The 16980-nt window shown below is 33.4% G+C and overlaps 1 protein-coding gene across 2 annotated transcripts in view; it reads right to left on the bottom strand.

Annotated features, from left to right (window-relative positions):
• Window positions 1-4923: 4923 nt before the first annotated feature.
• Window positions 4924-16980, bottom strand: part of LOC126745736 (GATOR complex protein WDR59) — a 28284-nt gene continuing 16227 nt past the window's right edge. The window contains exons 10-14 of one of the 2 annotated variants that reach the window (XM_050453716.1): window positions 12127-12272; window positions 11963-12074; window positions 11804-11833; window positions 11448-11690; window positions 4924-5390 (exon numbers count right to left, since the gene is read on the bottom strand). In XM_050453716.1, the coding sequence (XP_050309673.1) occupies window positions 5100-5390; window positions 11448-11690; window positions 11804-11833; window positions 11963-12074; window positions 12127-12272 (822 nt within the window). In that variant the 3' untranslated portion in view covers window positions 4924-5099. The remainder of the gene's footprint in view (window positions 5391-11447; window positions 11691-11803; window positions 11834-11962; window positions 12075-12126; window positions 12273-16980) is intronic. The other variant, XM_050453717.1, reaches the window with a different exon arrangement.

The raw sequence follows: 16980 nt of genomic DNA on the forward strand, positions 1-16980 counted from the left end.
GGCTCTTCTTTGCTTCAGAGCTTTTTTAAATCCTTGAAATCGGTGTTGAGTTCTTGATAAACCTTTTTAACTCATCACAGTGTCAAATGCCTTACCAAGATCAAGGAAAACACCGATCCATTTACTACCCTCAACAAAACAATTTAGTTAAACCCAAATTTTGTCGTTTAAGTTATCCAGACTTATTGACGGGAGTTATAGTACACATTACAGGTTCTCCTTGCTAGCTGTATAGTTCTCTAGTAAGAGATAGAGTAAAGGTGGTAAGCGAATGACGTTGAATAAAGTTTTTTTTATATAGACAGTAAATTTATTATAAAATTTTGTGTAATAAAGTTGAGATGAAACCTGATATAGTTTAAAGTCTTTACTTCTTGTTAAAATTTCGATCAGAATAGTCGATCAGACTTTCACAACAAAAAAAAGACAATTTTGTGAATCTTCTCAATTAACAACCTGTGATTAACCTTCTTAAATCAAACATGCCTTCTCCCAGGTATCCAGCAACATATTATGGTATAATTGCATTTCTAGATAATACTTTTAGCCAAATATAGTCAGAAAGTCTAATTGTGGATGAAAAATCGGTGAATAGGTGGGCATCTTCAGAAGTAAAATAATTCCAGGAGTGGAAAAAGAAAAGTATTGCACTCACAGAAAAAAATACTCTTAATTATTCTTGTAGATCTCATTATATAGGGTCTACCAATAGAAGTGATAGAAGTTTAGTGGGCCATGTACGCAAAATGGTATGTATCAAAACGCGGATCAAGCGTCAGCTGTGTTAAGTATACTTTGACATTTCATCATGAATCGTTTAAGTCAAGAGCAACGTATAGCTATCGTGAAAAGGTATTACGAAAATGCGCAATCGGTTAGAGCCTGTTATCGTGCTCTTAGAGAAGATTTTGGCCATCGTGGCCGGCCTTCTGAGCTTGCAATAAGTTTGAACGGGAGTACACTCTTCTGGATAATAAGCCACCAACGCGACAAAAAAGTGCAAGAACCGCTGCAAGAGAAAGTGTTGACGCGAATAACAATGTGTCTGTCTTGCGCCGTTCTCAGCAATTAGGCATTTCATCAATGTCCCTGTGGCGCATTTTGAAGAAAGACTTAGGCCTACATCCATATAAGATGGTTCTAACTCAAGAATTGAATCCTGCTGACCATGGTTTGCGAAGAACGTTTACCGACTGGGCCCTGTTGCAGTTGGAACAAAATGCCGATTTTGGGAAACAAATCATCTTTTCAGATGAAGCCCATTTTTGTCTTAGTGGCGTTGTTGTAGTAAATTATGATTTAAGACATAGGGTTAAAATGAAACAACCTTCTTAGGGTTAAGTAGATCTATAATAAAATATCAAAAAGCTACATCCAAGGATCGTTGAACTTCCCGTTGACCTGGTTTATGATAATGCTTACTAGACATTATAATGTTTTGCTATATAGAATTAATTAATGTATTATTACAATATAGTAGATTCCTATTTACACAATATTTGTTATACTGGGTGATACTTCCATACTACACCTCCCCGGGAAATTTAAGGAATTTACATATTTCTTTTAAATTGAAAATTCCGGATATATATACTATAAAAGTAACAACTCTTCTTAACACATTCCTAAAATTATATACATACATTCAATTAATATCCAGTAATTTTGAAAATTTCAATATTTATATATATTATTTTCTTTTACAATTTTTACATTAGGAGATTCATCCTGAACGACTACATACGGCCCCAGGAAACAAGGACTGGCAATTTTATTACCATTATTTTCATTTTTAACGAGAATTAAATCTCCTTTCTTATATTTAATGGGATTTATATTTTTATCATAAGATATTTTTCTTTTTTCTTTTGAAAGTAAAATATTATTTCTTGCGTCATCATAAGCTTTCTGTAACCTGTATTTCAATTCGATTGGATAACTATCAAAATTGTAAATAGGTTCCACAATATTTTTTAAATTACTTGGTATCTGACATTTTTTTCCAAAAACAAGCTCAAAAGGAGTATATTTAGTTTCAGTGTGAACTGCCGTATTATACGCAAAACACCAGTACGGAATCCATGAACTCCAAGCTGCGACATGGTTTTCTGACTGAATTCTTAAATATGCTCCTAAAGCCTTGTGTGAATTTTCCAATGACCCTATGCTTTCGTGATGGTATGCAGTGGAATGAACTTGTTCTATTTTTAAATTTTTGCAAACTTCACTCATTGTAGAAGAAATAAATTCAGATCCCCTATCAGTTGCAATTTCCTGCGGAATTCCATATCTTAAGATAAAATTTTCCACCTTTGCAACTGACACAGCATCTTTATTTTTTAATGGATATGCTTCCACGAATTTTGTTAATTCACACTGCAGGGTAAGAATATAGGAAAAATCATTGATATCTGTAGGTAGCGGTCCTACAATGTCTAGATAAATTTTTTGAAACGAAGAACTGGCTGTGGTAGTAATCACTATTGGCTGTTTTGTATAATGATTTGAATATTTTTGTTTTTGACACATACCACATCTTTTTACAAATGCCTTAACATCATTATACAAATTTGGCCAAAAGTAATACTTTTTTATATTATTTGTCATTCTATTTATACCTGCGTGTCCACTGGTTGGAAGTAAATGAAAATCATTTAAAATAACTCTTTTTTCATCATTGTCCACTATTTTGATAATTCCTTTTAAAATATTTATTCGAGGCCCCTGATAACTAATATTATTTTTTATTTCTTTCCCTATACATTCAATTAATTCTGCAGAATTTTCGTTTTTTAAAATATACAATTCTTTTATGTCAGCTCTCTTACTAATATCGGTCAAGTCTCTCAGCATTCCGTCTCGCGTCAATGTTGATCGAGAATTTTGACTTAAATATACAGTAAGATGTAGTGGTACATAATAAAAATTTCCTGATTGTTCAGTTATAATTTTTGACAAAGATTTTATTTTTGATGAGTCTATCAAGACTAACTCAGTGCAATTTTTTGGTTGTCTAAGGACTTCCACAATGTTTGGTTGATCAGGCCAAGCACTATGACTATCCTTATCTAACTTTCCATCTTCTTCTGCTATACGTTTACACTGATTTCTAGTCATAACAGCAATCATGTCATTGTTCATAGTTTTTAACTCATTCGATGTTAGAATAATTCGAGATAACGCATCTGCTGTAACATTTTCACTCCCTTTTACATACTCTACATAAAAATCGTATTCTTTAAGACCTAAGCGAAATTTTGTTAAACGACTAGATGGGTCTGTAAGGCTAAAAGTACAAGGGTTTATGGTCTGTCACTATTTTAAATCGGCGTCCGTATAAGTATGGGCGAAAATGTTTTTGATTATATATAAATGTTTTTGAGATTCCTATTTACACAATATTTGTTATACTGGGTGATACTTCCATACTACATTGTCAATACGCAAAATTGCCGCTTATGGTGTCAGAACAATCTCCAGAAATTAGTACAGGTGCCATTACACCCGTTAAAAGTGACTGTGTGGTGTGGTTTGCATGTCGGTGGAATTATCGGTCCATACATTTTCGAGGATGCAGGGGGGCCTACTGTGACAGTGAACGGAGACGCTATCGCGACATGATAACAAACTTTCTTTGGCCTGCAATTGATGGTGGAGACTTCGAACGGAATTGGTTTCAACAGGACGGAGCAACATCACACACCGCCCGAGCCACAATTTAAGAGAGCGTTTTGAAGATCGAATAATTTCGCGACATGGCAATATCAACTGGCCACCAAGGTCCTGTGATCTTACTCCCCTGGACTTTTTTCTTTGGGGATATGGGAAGTCGAAGGTGCAACTAGGGTTATTCGCGAAATTCACTTGTTAGAAAAAGTGATTGAAAATTGGGTTCATCATCTAAACGTCTGCCGCCGTAGCCGAGGTCGACATCTTAATGATATTTTATTTAAAACATAATGTTACATAAACTACGTATGACATGAAACATCAATCATAGAAATTAATCAATTCGTTTTTATTTTTTAGCAATTTAAACTTATATCATTCTTTATTATTATGAGATTGATATTTACGAAGATATTAAGGATAAAGTGTGAATAAGCAGGGACAAACTTAATTTGCATAAAGATAAACTTCCGGGAACTCCTTGACGAAAACTATCAGTCTTCTAAAAATTGCTCTAACCATTCTTGCACCTGTTTGTACTGCCTTTATGAGTAGAACAAGTGCTTATACGTGAACATCAAAGCTTCCAATACTAGTTTTCTACAATAACAAACCAATCAAATAAAGGCTTTAGCCTTATAGAAGTAAGTGGCGTATCGCTCTCATCAAAAGAAGATTCCTGTTCTACAGGTCTTTGATAGAGAGAATACTTGCCTAAATAGTGAAGTTTTTTTTTATTCCAACCGACATGCCTAAGCAAGCTTTTCATGACATCCTTTAAATAAAATCATTGGAGTAATGCATTAACACAGGCCACCATTTCATTCTTGTGAGATCCTTTTACAGCTAGGACTAACTGCTGGTAATATAATGTAAGCCTTCTCTTTGATGTAGATCCTATCTGGTGAATATTTTGCATCAAACTGTTGTAATATGGGATCTAATCTTTCACTATTCATGCCTGGTTGATATTTTAGAAATGTAGAATGCCAATATCTCCTTTATCCTTTTTTAGCAGGGTTTCTGGGGTCAAAGGAAATCCAATACTTGTCAATCTCACAATTCTTTCTAGAAATTACTGGAAACCTAAATTCCACGAAACTAGACTAGTACTGTAAAATTGATATAAAATATATAAGAATGACACTGTAAGACTTTTTAACCCCAATAACTTAAATGAAAATGAATAACCCTCCTAATTGGAAACGCTATTGTATCCTCGTTTATAGTGGATCTTAAAATAAAACAACGATACTAAAGAAATAATTTAATATAATTAAATTAAGACTAACATAAATCATTCCTAATCCCTACACTTTTACAGCGGCAAATTAATTACGATATATCTGTAAAAATCACACTTTACTCAGTAAAGACTATACAAGTATACGATAATATCACAAAACAACCGACTCGGACGATCCAACGATCTAACTGCCTATGGTCGAAGTAGTTTCGAACAAACAATGACACCCGCATAGGGCGCAGACCGATTTTTTCCGAAACCACTGTTCCAAATGGTCGGTGTGTCCCCCATGGCCGCAAAGGAGACAACAGTTAACGGACGCCTTTACCGCCATGTTACACACGATACAATGCAGGGGCAGTTTTTTGCAATTCGTGCAAACCGCCTTTTTAATCGGCGTCTGACAGGTCTGACAGTCGGGAATGAATTCGGCCCCTTTATAGGGCTCCGGTTGGATCGCCATGAACTTCATAACCTAGAAAATAAATGATTTATGATGGATTAAGGCCAAGTCAGCTCTAAAAGTCTAAGTAAGTCGCCTGAGGCATTTTTATCTATGGTCTTTATCCAGACCCAGATACCGCTATTGGAATCAGGTATTTTTGTTGTTTTATATTGAAAATGATAGTTATGCTCTGGTATCTTATAACTTGTTAGGTACATATTATTACATAGAAAACACTTTTACTAAATTTGCAAGGAGAAAAGTAACTTTTTCCTATAGTTGTAAATTACTTGTATTTTCTTATATTCTTATATTATTCTTATATATCGTTATACAACGAGGAACAAATTAAGGAACTGATCAAAAGATTGGGAAAAGGCTGATGTTTAAAAAAACCTGAATATTGAACAGTCCACATTAGATCCATTATTAAGAGTAACAACGATAAAATCGGATGCTTCAAATTTCCTATACATTAAGTGTGCTTAAAAGCAGGAGGAACATGCATAAAAAGGAATTCATAAGAATTCAGCTATCCAATATCTAATAATATCTTCCTAAATCGTATATATTTTGGATAGTCGTTCTTTTTGATTAAACCACTAAAATTGAGATAACTTCTTATATGTAGATTATATAATATTATCTTTGTTTTATTCTATAAAACTATACGTTGTAGGTAATCGTTGCTAAGCACAAAACAACGAATTTTGGTTATTTTATCCGTCTATTAAAAATTACTGAAAAAAGTTTATCGCTAGAAAATGTTATTCAGAATCATCTAGAAAAATGCCTTATTTTATGTCCCCGGAGGACATTGAAACCAAAACATGAACTGTTCCTACATTATTCTAACACAATTAGAAAAGTGGGACCTATTTCAAAAACACATTTTCTTTCACTTTGAAGGTAATTAAAACTATAAGTAATTAAAGAAAATTGCCAAAAATGCTAAAACTAGAAAAGACAAACCGTTAGTTTTCGTTAGTTCAAATACGATTTCCAAATAGGTTATACTCAGATTAAAAATTGCCTGTAATAAAGAGGTAGTTTATTAAAGGCAGTAATTCCTGTAAATGGTCCTGCCTTTATAAATGATTTTTAAATATTTCTTAAAATCGTAGTTAGAACTTGATTCTAAATATTAATCGATTTCAGTTAGTAATTTATGCATATTTTGCTGCCTTAATAAAATGATTTCTGAATATTCCTAACCTATATATTATCTAGAATTTAAACCCAATTTCGTGGAATATTTTATTCCAAGAAGTGATTTTTTGCCCTTATAATCTGATCTCTGAATATTTTTTACCCTTATAGTAGAACTTCATCCCAATTACCTGGAATAAAATAATAATTAATTCCAGGCAGTAGTTTCTCTAAAGTTTACAACTCTATTCAACAATACTAGATAACTTTGAGGTTTGAAAAAATTGAATGATGTTTAAAAAAAATGCAAGTATTATGTCTAAATGCAGAAACAGTTACACAGTTAGGAATAATTAGCCATATATTTTTAGAGCATCAAGATCCTAGAAATTGTCAGCTCATATGCCAAGTAGTAGAAGCGGAAAATTCCGACTTGCATTTTGGAGATGGAATTCACAAATTTGCACACCTGCTTATTGGCATGTTACAGTAATAAAATTGTAATACTTCTTACATTAGGGCATTATTTTTTAGGTTCAAAACTTAAGAATACTTATATTAGACTCATAATATTATTCTTTTAAATGTAGATGCATTTTGCAACAAATATACCATATTGTCCGCGAATATAAATAAAATTATATTAAATATGAGTTGTGTTTTTAATAAGAATAAGAAATATATGTAAAAAGTTATTTCAGTTGCAGGAAAAACAGGTAATTGAACAAAATTATCCGTCACAAGTGCGTGCTGCTTTACGAGAATTATTTCCGCATTTATTCAATCGCTTCCTCAAACTTGTTACGCTTGTTAATGCGTTTCTTTAATTTCTGTCTTGTTTACTCATTTATTTTTGTTTTGTTTTAAATATTTTTTCTATTTGATTGTGACTGTACATGTGACTGTTTTTGATTTTGATATACACGTATTGCAAGCTAAAAAAATAGTTAATTGTGTACTTCAGGTTAATCAAAGATTGTGCCTAAAGCTGATAATGCGTTTCTTTATCGTTTTCGGTGTTTACAATTTTGTTTCTTTGGCTTTTTCTTCTGTTAATCTTCATTGTATTAATCTAATTTTTTGTCTTCAAAATACCCTCAAATTTCTTTGATTCGTCATTGATTATTTTCATTGATATTTCCAAAAAAAAGAAAAATTTGGTGCAGTTTTCAGTGTAAATAAGTAATATTGCTTACTATGGGTTTTTGGTTGTTTATAAGCTATTAACAGTTCTGCCGTGCCAAGGCAAAAGGATGTACTCGCAAAAAATGCGAAAATGAGTTTTTTCGATATTTAGAATCGGATTTTTGTCCTGCATAAGTGAATATTTTTAGAATTTTTATAGCTTAAAAAATAAGGGAGATAATGGCCCTGTCAAATTAATGTATATGCACTTTTTTGGTACTGTCCCAAGGCAAAAGAATGTACTCGACATTTTTTTGGGATTTGTACCAAGGCAAAATAATGTATATGCTCTTACATAACAAAATATTGTAAATTAAATTAATTTTTTTTTGTCGTACCAAGGCAAAAGAATGTATGTGCTCATACATTACTTTGCCTTGGCAACACTTTACAATATTTATCAACAGAATTAAGGCAGAATAAGGCATGCGTTTCATATACCCTGTTTTTCCATTGTTTTAATTTAGTATTTCGTAATCCTCTGCCAAGTGCGGTCCATATCCATCCTCTTAGAAATCCAGTTTGCGAATTTAAACGGTGTACAAATTTGTTTAATGAACATAAAAGAAAAAATATTCACGACCACCTCTGGTTACTTGAGAAGAAAGTGCCAAAATATGTGGCTTTTTTGCCACATTGTTGAGAAAAAGGCTAAACGACAGGTTCGAGAGAGCCGTAGAAATTTCTCGAGAATTTACCGTTAAAAAAAATAAATACAAATAATGAAGAAGAAAAAAAGGTGTGTCAAAAGTTTTGTCTGTCGACCTTAGGTTATAAAAGTAGCACAATTGTCGACCACATGTTAAAAATAAAAAAAATGCAAAGACACTCATGGGATAAAGCTGTCAACCCCTTCAAACGATCAGAGGGAAAAGCGCACCTCATCTAACATAAAATCCAAAACACCCATTAAAGATGACAAATTCCTGCAATCCAAAACCTTCTCATTACCGGCAAATGGGAAATAAAGTCTGTTACGAAACCTACCGTAAAGAGATAGAAAAGATGAATATTGGGTTTTATGAAATCGAAGCCGATAAGTGTGGCACTTGTATTCAACTGGACCTTCAGAATGATGAGAATAGTCAGCTTAAAAAAGAAGAACACATAGCAGAGGTAATTTTTATACCCTTTTACCGGCCTTTAATTATTACTTTTGCTTTTCTTTAACAAAAAACTCTTAAAAGTTCCTACAAAATATACATAAAGTATCTGCAATTAAATATAATAAATTATTGTCCTCAATTTCAGATAATATTTTATTATTTTTGAGCAGCTGAATCTACCTAACCTACCAGCTAAATCCTTGAAGTTTTCTACCTATAATATTTCCGCCTTTTGTCTTATTTCAATAAAATTTAATGCAGATTTTAATAACATAATATTAACGAGCAACAACTGTTATGGTTATTTTTCTTTAGTATCACCTACGTCGCTCCTTATAACAGAAAGATGCCAAGCAGTTCCTAGAAAATCCAGCCATCAAGGTTTATGCCGTGGATATGCAGAAAGTGTTTTTACTGCCAATAATGCCCAAAATAAAAGACTCGTTTTTTACATCAAGACTTATTGTTTTTACTGAGACTTTTGCTTCATTAAAGAAAAATTATGACAAACATTTTGCCATTTTGTGACACGAGGCGATTGCTGGAAGAAGAGATGAAGATGTAGCCAGTGTCTTTGTTAGGTTTTTAGATTTGTGTAGAGATGCTACAGATATAATCTTATGGACAGACAATTGTACAGCACAAAATAAGAATAAGTATTTGTTTTACATGCTTTTGTTATATATTAATAACGAATGTTGTTCATTACACTCTGTAACAATAAAATACTTATTGAAGGGACATACATACAATTCGGCTGATGATTTGCATGGGAAAATAGAACAGTCGACAAAAAAATTTTAGACAATTGAAGATATGGATGATTTTGTACAAGTCGTAGAAAAGTCCTCGAAATGTTTAGTGCCAAAATAAATGACTTTTTCAGATTTTTTTAATGTTCAAAATATTTTTGTCCGAAATACTTTAAAAAAGGGCAAAAGCAATAGCAGCAATACTATATTAATAAAGGAAATTGTCGAAATATCCTTTATGAAAGGAGAAAACAACTTCTTTTATAAAACTGACTTTCGCTGTCCTGGGCATATATGAAACCCTCGCGCAAAAGATTTTGGGAAGATATTTCTTCAACAGAAGCGGAAGATTTATTGGAAGAAGGGCTTTAATGATATTATGTGTTTAACCTTAACGTTTAAGATTTATTTTTCCCGTTTTATTTCAAACTTTGTGATATTTTACTAAAGAATAAAATACTATTATCAATTATATGCATGAGCATCAGAATGTGCCATTATTTTAGAATTTTCTATTTTAATATTTAGGGTTTTATTTTTACGTTTCTTTAACATGTTCCTACATTTTATTTTACTTCTAAGCAAATGCAAAAGTTAGAATTTTTGTTTTTTTTTTTTAAATGTATTTTTCAAACGTGTTTTTGTTGGCATATTTTCTATTTAATTGTTTGTTTATTATGCACTTTCCAAATATGTTTTTATTTTGTTAGAATTTTTTTTTTATTTTTATTTAAAAGGTTTTACTTTTATGTTCCTTTAATCTTTCCTACATTTTATATTACTTAATAAAAACCTTTAATTTTATTTATAATCCCAGAAGTGAGATATAAATGTATAAAATATACACTGTTTTGACACATTTCACGATTTTCTACGCATGTTAAACCATGGCAAAATGATGTACAAGCCAATACATTATTTTGCCATTTTTTGAAATTAGGTATTTAAAAATAATTACCAAGGCAAAAGAATGTAAGCGACATAACTGCGTTAAATTGATATTTATAGAGCTTTATTTTAGTATAGTCTAAAAGGTATGGTAAAAAAACATAGGTTCGCAAATTTTTATAAAGATACGTCAACTAATAACCGCAGGGCACAAAAAATAAGCAAAAACCTTAATTTCTCAAAACTTGCTTTTTGCGAGTACATTCTTTTGCCTTGGCACGGTAGAGTTATTGATGTTGTCTTTACCTATAATCATCAGTGAGTCTGTCTTTCTAATATTAATGTCCAGATTTACCACAATCGCCGTTTACGAAGTACGTGCTTACTTAAGAAATTATATCTGATTTAATGACATAACGCTGGGTCTGCTAAACTGTACTTTGGCCCCATAAAACCAATACCTAATAAGCTGCTTCAAGGGCAGTGATAAAATCGAACGCTTTTGGCGGATCCTAGAAAACCTGGAAGGAATTAGGAGCGGAGCAGTGCAAAAAACGATAATTGGTAACACACGTTTTAAATTATAATGCATTAATCTTTGGGGCTATAAAGAACTGCAATAGGCTAAAGTATAATGACAATCTGGATCTGGATCTATATCGAAATCAACCAAGTGGAAGGTGCCGAATCCTATAGCGGAATGTCAAAATACTCCCCGGCGCGATATCAGTTTTTCTACCAACATTTGACTTTCCTCTAATGAGTCATTATGTAGAAAAATTAAAGAACAGAAAACTGTCAATTAAAATGTGGCATACCTAATCTGTAATAACTTATTATTTATATTTTATTTATTGCTTATATTTTATGAACGTGTCAGGACAATTAGTTACTTTCTAGCCTGACGGTGGCAAGAAGACTCGCGGAAACGCATCACTCCTCACATTGGGATTGGCATTTTATTGTGTACTAAACTTTTCTAATTATAAATTAATCGAATACGTTACCTCTGCTCTGTTATACAGCAGCCGCCATCTATGAAGCGTTTCGGCATAAGCCAATTTAAAATATTCATAGAGGGCCACGTAAGGAACTTTCGAAGGAACTATTGGGGGAAGGGGCGAAATTACGATTTCGTCGATCTTCAAATTATCCAACGAAGTGGAACGTGTGCTTTTTAAAATAGGTAGTACCCATCCTTCGGCCACGATGTCTGCCGAGGGTATGGTGTGGTACGGCGACCCTCCGATCTAAAAAAGCAAAGTGAATTACATTAGTTACATCATTGCTATCTCTACTGTACCAATAAAATAGCACTGAGACAACAAAAATACTAAAGCAAGCACGTGAAATTTCTAGTTACCTGAAACCACCTCTTGCTTGGGCCTAGTTGCTATAAAATGAAAAATGTCTTAGCATTAGTGGGTAAAAAACGAACACCAATAAGCCCTCAGGTAGGTTAGTCAAATTAGATATTTAGGACCCAAAAATGGATTTAAAAACCCTTACTGTGAATGCTTACCGCAGGTAAAAGTTGCGCTTTCTTCCTCAACAAATTCGCCTGGTGTTTCCCAAATATACAGCATAACATGGCCGCCATCTGCAAATCCGACTGGGACGCGTAGTGTTTAATTCTAAAAACAATTTAAATGATTTTCAACAGTTAAATTAGCGGAAGCAGCTTACAGAGCGGTCAGGAGATTGTCGCCGCAAGGGTGAGCGGTCCAGACTCCATCGTCATCCGATTGCCGATGGGACAAAGTTAATTCCGCTATAGTCCAGGCCTGTACCAAGTCTTTTCTACCTACTACTGCGGCAGCTGCCGCATTATGCTGCAAAATCACTTAATTAAGTCAAAATTGACAATTTAATTTTCTAATAGTTGTTAAAAACTAGAGAACTTAATATCTGTACAGTGTTTTATTAAATTTATCCTAAAAAGTTATCTAATACAAAAAGAAGGCAAATAAACCCAGTTTAACTAATTTATCCAAATAAAAAATATATATATACCGGGTGACACAGAAAAAAGGGAACACTAAATATCTTTGTTACTTTTCAAGATAAACAAATGAAATTTGGTATTTTATTCTATTTTAATTAAACCACTCCACAGAAAAAATTCCAATTATTGAGTGGGGGAAAAAATACAATATTATACAAATTACAATCCAAAACTAGAGAAAAAAAAAGAATACATTATTAATAGCAATAGTTTCCTACAATATTATACAATACTTGAATAAAAAATAATTTTGTTTATGTCTACTATCTAGGAAAAGCGCACTCTTTTAATTTCGGACAAACTGCAGTTGAATATGTCACATTGATCCTGAACAGAATTAAAAGTGCCTCATGCTCTACGCATTGGAGAATATTTACAAATATTCGTTCTAGGTCTAGATAGGTAAAGTGTGTCAGAATTTCTAGATGATATGCGGGGCACATGACAAGATTTACATGTCGTAATAAGTCTGGCGAATCAATTTTATTATTAAGAAGTTTAAATAAAAATTTCAGATCAGCAGATTTTCGCCTCTCCTCAAGACTACTAAAGGAGTACCTTTCTAGTAGGCGTTGATGTAAAAAACCAATTTCTGAATACACTCCGTCACATTTATATGAAAGGAACTTTAAGAATTTACGCTGAACATTTTCTAGTTCATGTATATGATTCATATAAAATGGTGACCACACAGAAGAAGCATATTCCAGTATTGATCTCACATAAGAAAATACAAAATTTTAAGACTAAAGATATTATTAAAGCTATGTGCGTTCTTAATGACAAAACCCAGCATTCTGTAGCTCCGATTAACAATGTCCTGAATGTGTGGCTGAAAGGAAAAAGTGCTGTCGAATGTCACCCCCAAATCCTTGAACTCCGTTGATCTCGGGACAGTCTCACTGTCCATAGTATAGTCATACATAATCAGGTTTTTCTTCAAAGAGTAAGAAACAACTTTATACTTGGCAGCATTAAGAGGAAGATTGTTATTTTTGCACCATGCATTGAGAAGATTAATATTATTTTGCAATTCCATACAATCTAAGATACTATTAATGCCATAATACAATTTTGTATCATCCGCATATAACAAACTATTTACAGTGAGCTGTTCCGATATACTATTAATAAATGTGTTGAAGAAGAGCGGCCCCAATATGGAGCCCTGTGGAACTCCAGACGTTGCAACTATCTGAGCCGAACTACGGCCATAACATTCCACGTGCTGAAGACGACCCGTAAGATAAGAGCTAAAAAAGTGTATTAGCTGAGAAGAAAAACCGTAGTTTTGGTCAAGATTATTTAGAAGAATACCATGATCCAGACGGTCAAAAGCCTTCGAGAAGTCTGTATAAATAACGTCAACCTGTGACCTGGCATTTATTGACTAAGATATATGTTCTGTAAGACAAACTAAGTTTGTGGTGGTAGATCTACCTTTCATAAATCCATGCTGACGATGATCTATAAGACCCCTCATTGAAGGAAATAAGGCCGAATGAAGAACACGTTCAAAACATTTAGAAAAGTTGTTGATTATTGTAATTGGCCGATAGTTCTCGATGAGATTTTTATCATTTCTTTTGTGTACTGGAATTATCTTTGATGACTTCCAGAGGTTCGGGAAACATTCTTGTTTTAGAGCCAGATTAAAGAGAACTGTTACCGGTTTAGCAAAAATACAAGCACAATCATATAAGAGAAAAGCTGGTATTTTATCTGGGCCAACTATTGATTTTAGCTTGATAGTCTTTAAGGTCAGTAAAACATCATTTTCAGTGAAATCAGACAAAATTATGGACTGTACATAAGGCTTTTGAGTTATATCAACATTATTTTGCGGCAATTCACCAGTAGTGTAAGAACTCTGGAAGTAATCGGCAAATGCATTGGCAATACCCTGAGGGCTACTTAACAGCTCTCTTCTCTGATCAAACATAGATTCTGGTAACGAGCTATTTTCTTTTGAGTTCTGAATTAACTTCCAAAAATTATGAGGTTTTAATTTTAACTCATCTTCAAGCCCTCTACAATATTGCTTATAAGACAGATCAATATCTCTTTTAATCATAGAACGTACTTCTTTAAATCTGGCTAAATCTTGAAGATGACCAAAACGTTTAAATTTTTTCCACTTGTTATGTTTTTTTTTTTAGGGATTTCATTATCTCTGCTGTAAACTATGGCTTATATATAGGTTCGTGTTCGTTTTACAGTTTTTGGAACAAGCTCATTAAGACAGGAATAAACTTTTTGATAAAAGAGCTCCAGGGCATTATTGACATCCCCAGCGACTCCCAAATCACTCCAATCAATTCCGAGGAAGCTATCATATAAAACTCTAAGATCAGCTCTCTTAAAATTATAGAAAATATTTTCTACTTTACAAGTATTACATTTCTTGCTCTTGACGTCAGAATCAGAATCAGACAAGATGACAAGATCCAATATCCTACCTTGAGAATTCCTAATAGAATTATTTTGATGCCAGTCGAAAAATTCCAAGAGGTGAATAAACTGACTTAGTCTACTGGATGAGGAAGAATTAACTGAATAAGAAGTAAACTCGGGGATATTAGAGTCACCCAAAACAAGTACTCTTTGATTATATAAATAGGTTAAAGTAGATAAATATTCAAAAATATCTTCATATACCTGGGAGTTGAGTCCGGGCGGTATACACACAACAAAACTTATATGGAATCACCTTGTATTAATACGAAATATTTTAGTAAGATATTTTTTATTGCAAGCAATAAAAAAGTACAAGTATTTACTCTCAAGGACAGGCAGATTAATAATAAATAATAATGTTTTACCTAGCAGTGTCGATTTTACTGTTTCACTTGCAAGTCGCATCAAATTTATAATTTATTTATTTTTGAAAACTAAACGAGAATGCCATACATTGGGCTATCGGAAGTTCAGAGGGGAAGAATTATTGCTCTGGCAGAACAAGGCATGTCACAAAGGCAGATAGCTAGAACGGTGGGGGTTACACAAGGTGTTGTTTCAAAAACATATTCAAGATTTCTGGAATTGGGAACCTTAAAAAACAGACCAAGGAGAAGTCGTGAAAGAGCAACTACTGAAGGGCAGGATCGCTTTTTGTCTCAAATAGCAAGAAGAAATCCCACAACATCTCATCCAGAGCTTCAAAGGCAACTTTTACAAGCTACGGGTGTGAGTGTTTCTGTCGAAACTATTAGAAGAAGACTTCGCGCTCGGGAATTATTTAGCAGAAGACAGTTAAGGGTTCCAGAACTTTCATAAAATTGACCGTTTAAATTGGTGTTTGGAGCATGAAAATTGGGATATTGAAAATTGGAAAAATGTCTTATGTTCGGATGAAACCAGAATAGGACTACGATCCGATGAACGGCGGATTCGCATTTTTAAGAGGTAGAGGGAGACAAGCTAGACTTCGTGCTGCCAAACCTATCCCGAAATACAAAGGAGGTACTGTAATGTTTTGGGGTGGAATTATGATTGGTGAAAGAACTCCTTTAATTCCAATTCGACAAACCCTAACAGGTCAAAGGTATGTAGATTTGGTATTGCAACCTGTAGTTAGGCTCTGGCGAGGTGGTTTTGGCAATTTTTTTCTATTTATGCAAGATAATATCCCTCCACATACCAGCAGAGTTGTAAAATGTTTCTTAGAAACGGAAGGTATTGCCGTTTTAGAGTGGCCTTCTTGCTCACCGGATCTTAATCCTATAGAGCACTTATGGGATAAGATAAAAAGAAAGATTAGAGCTCGCCAGAATGCTCCTGGTAACACTGAGCAACTTATTCAAGCGGTTTTAGAGGAATGGACAAATGTTCCCCAAGAAGACAATTCGTGCTTGCATCGATGCTAGAGGTGGCAATACTGATTATTAACATTTTTGTTAAATTGTCATATTCAGAAAAATCATTTTTATAGAAATCTACACTTTTTGTTTTTTGTTCTATTATTGTGAAAATTGTAATCAGTTTTATTATTTTTTTTAATAAACTTGGTTTTGAAAAAGTGCCCTTTAATCCTCAATGACTATTTTTTTAAATAAATTCCATTTTGCGAAATTACTGGGTGATTCCATATAAGTTTGGTTGTGTGTATATAATAAAATAATAAACAAGACAGAAAACCCAAGAATCAACTTAGTTCCCACAATCTCGACCATATTAATAAGATTTTGAGGTAGCTTTAAATTGAAGTTAATGACCGAAAATGTTTGCTTCACGGCTAAAATAACACCGCCACCCCTCCTCCCTCTCATCTCTGCATAGTCACGATCACAGCGGTATACCGAATATTCATTTGGAAATAGTTCTGACGAAAAAATGCCATCATTCAGCCAAGACTCCGATATCGCAATAACATCGAAGTCCGTCGATACAACCGCGTTAAAAAACAACTTAGTTTTTGAACTAAGTCCTTTGGCATTCTGATAGAATATACGAAGGTCGGTGGTACTGGTACATTCGCTCTGTGATTCCTCAACTGACTGCAACCGATGACGCTCACGAGTGTCGCGAGAGGAGGA

This window comes from Anthonomus grandis, chromosome 16 (assembly GCF_022605725.1).
Source record: "Anthonomus grandis grandis chromosome 16, icAntGran1.3, whole genome shotgun sequence".
Taxonomy (NCBI): Eukaryota; Metazoa; Arthropoda; class Insecta; order Coleoptera; family Curculionidae; genus Anthonomus; species Anthonomus grandis.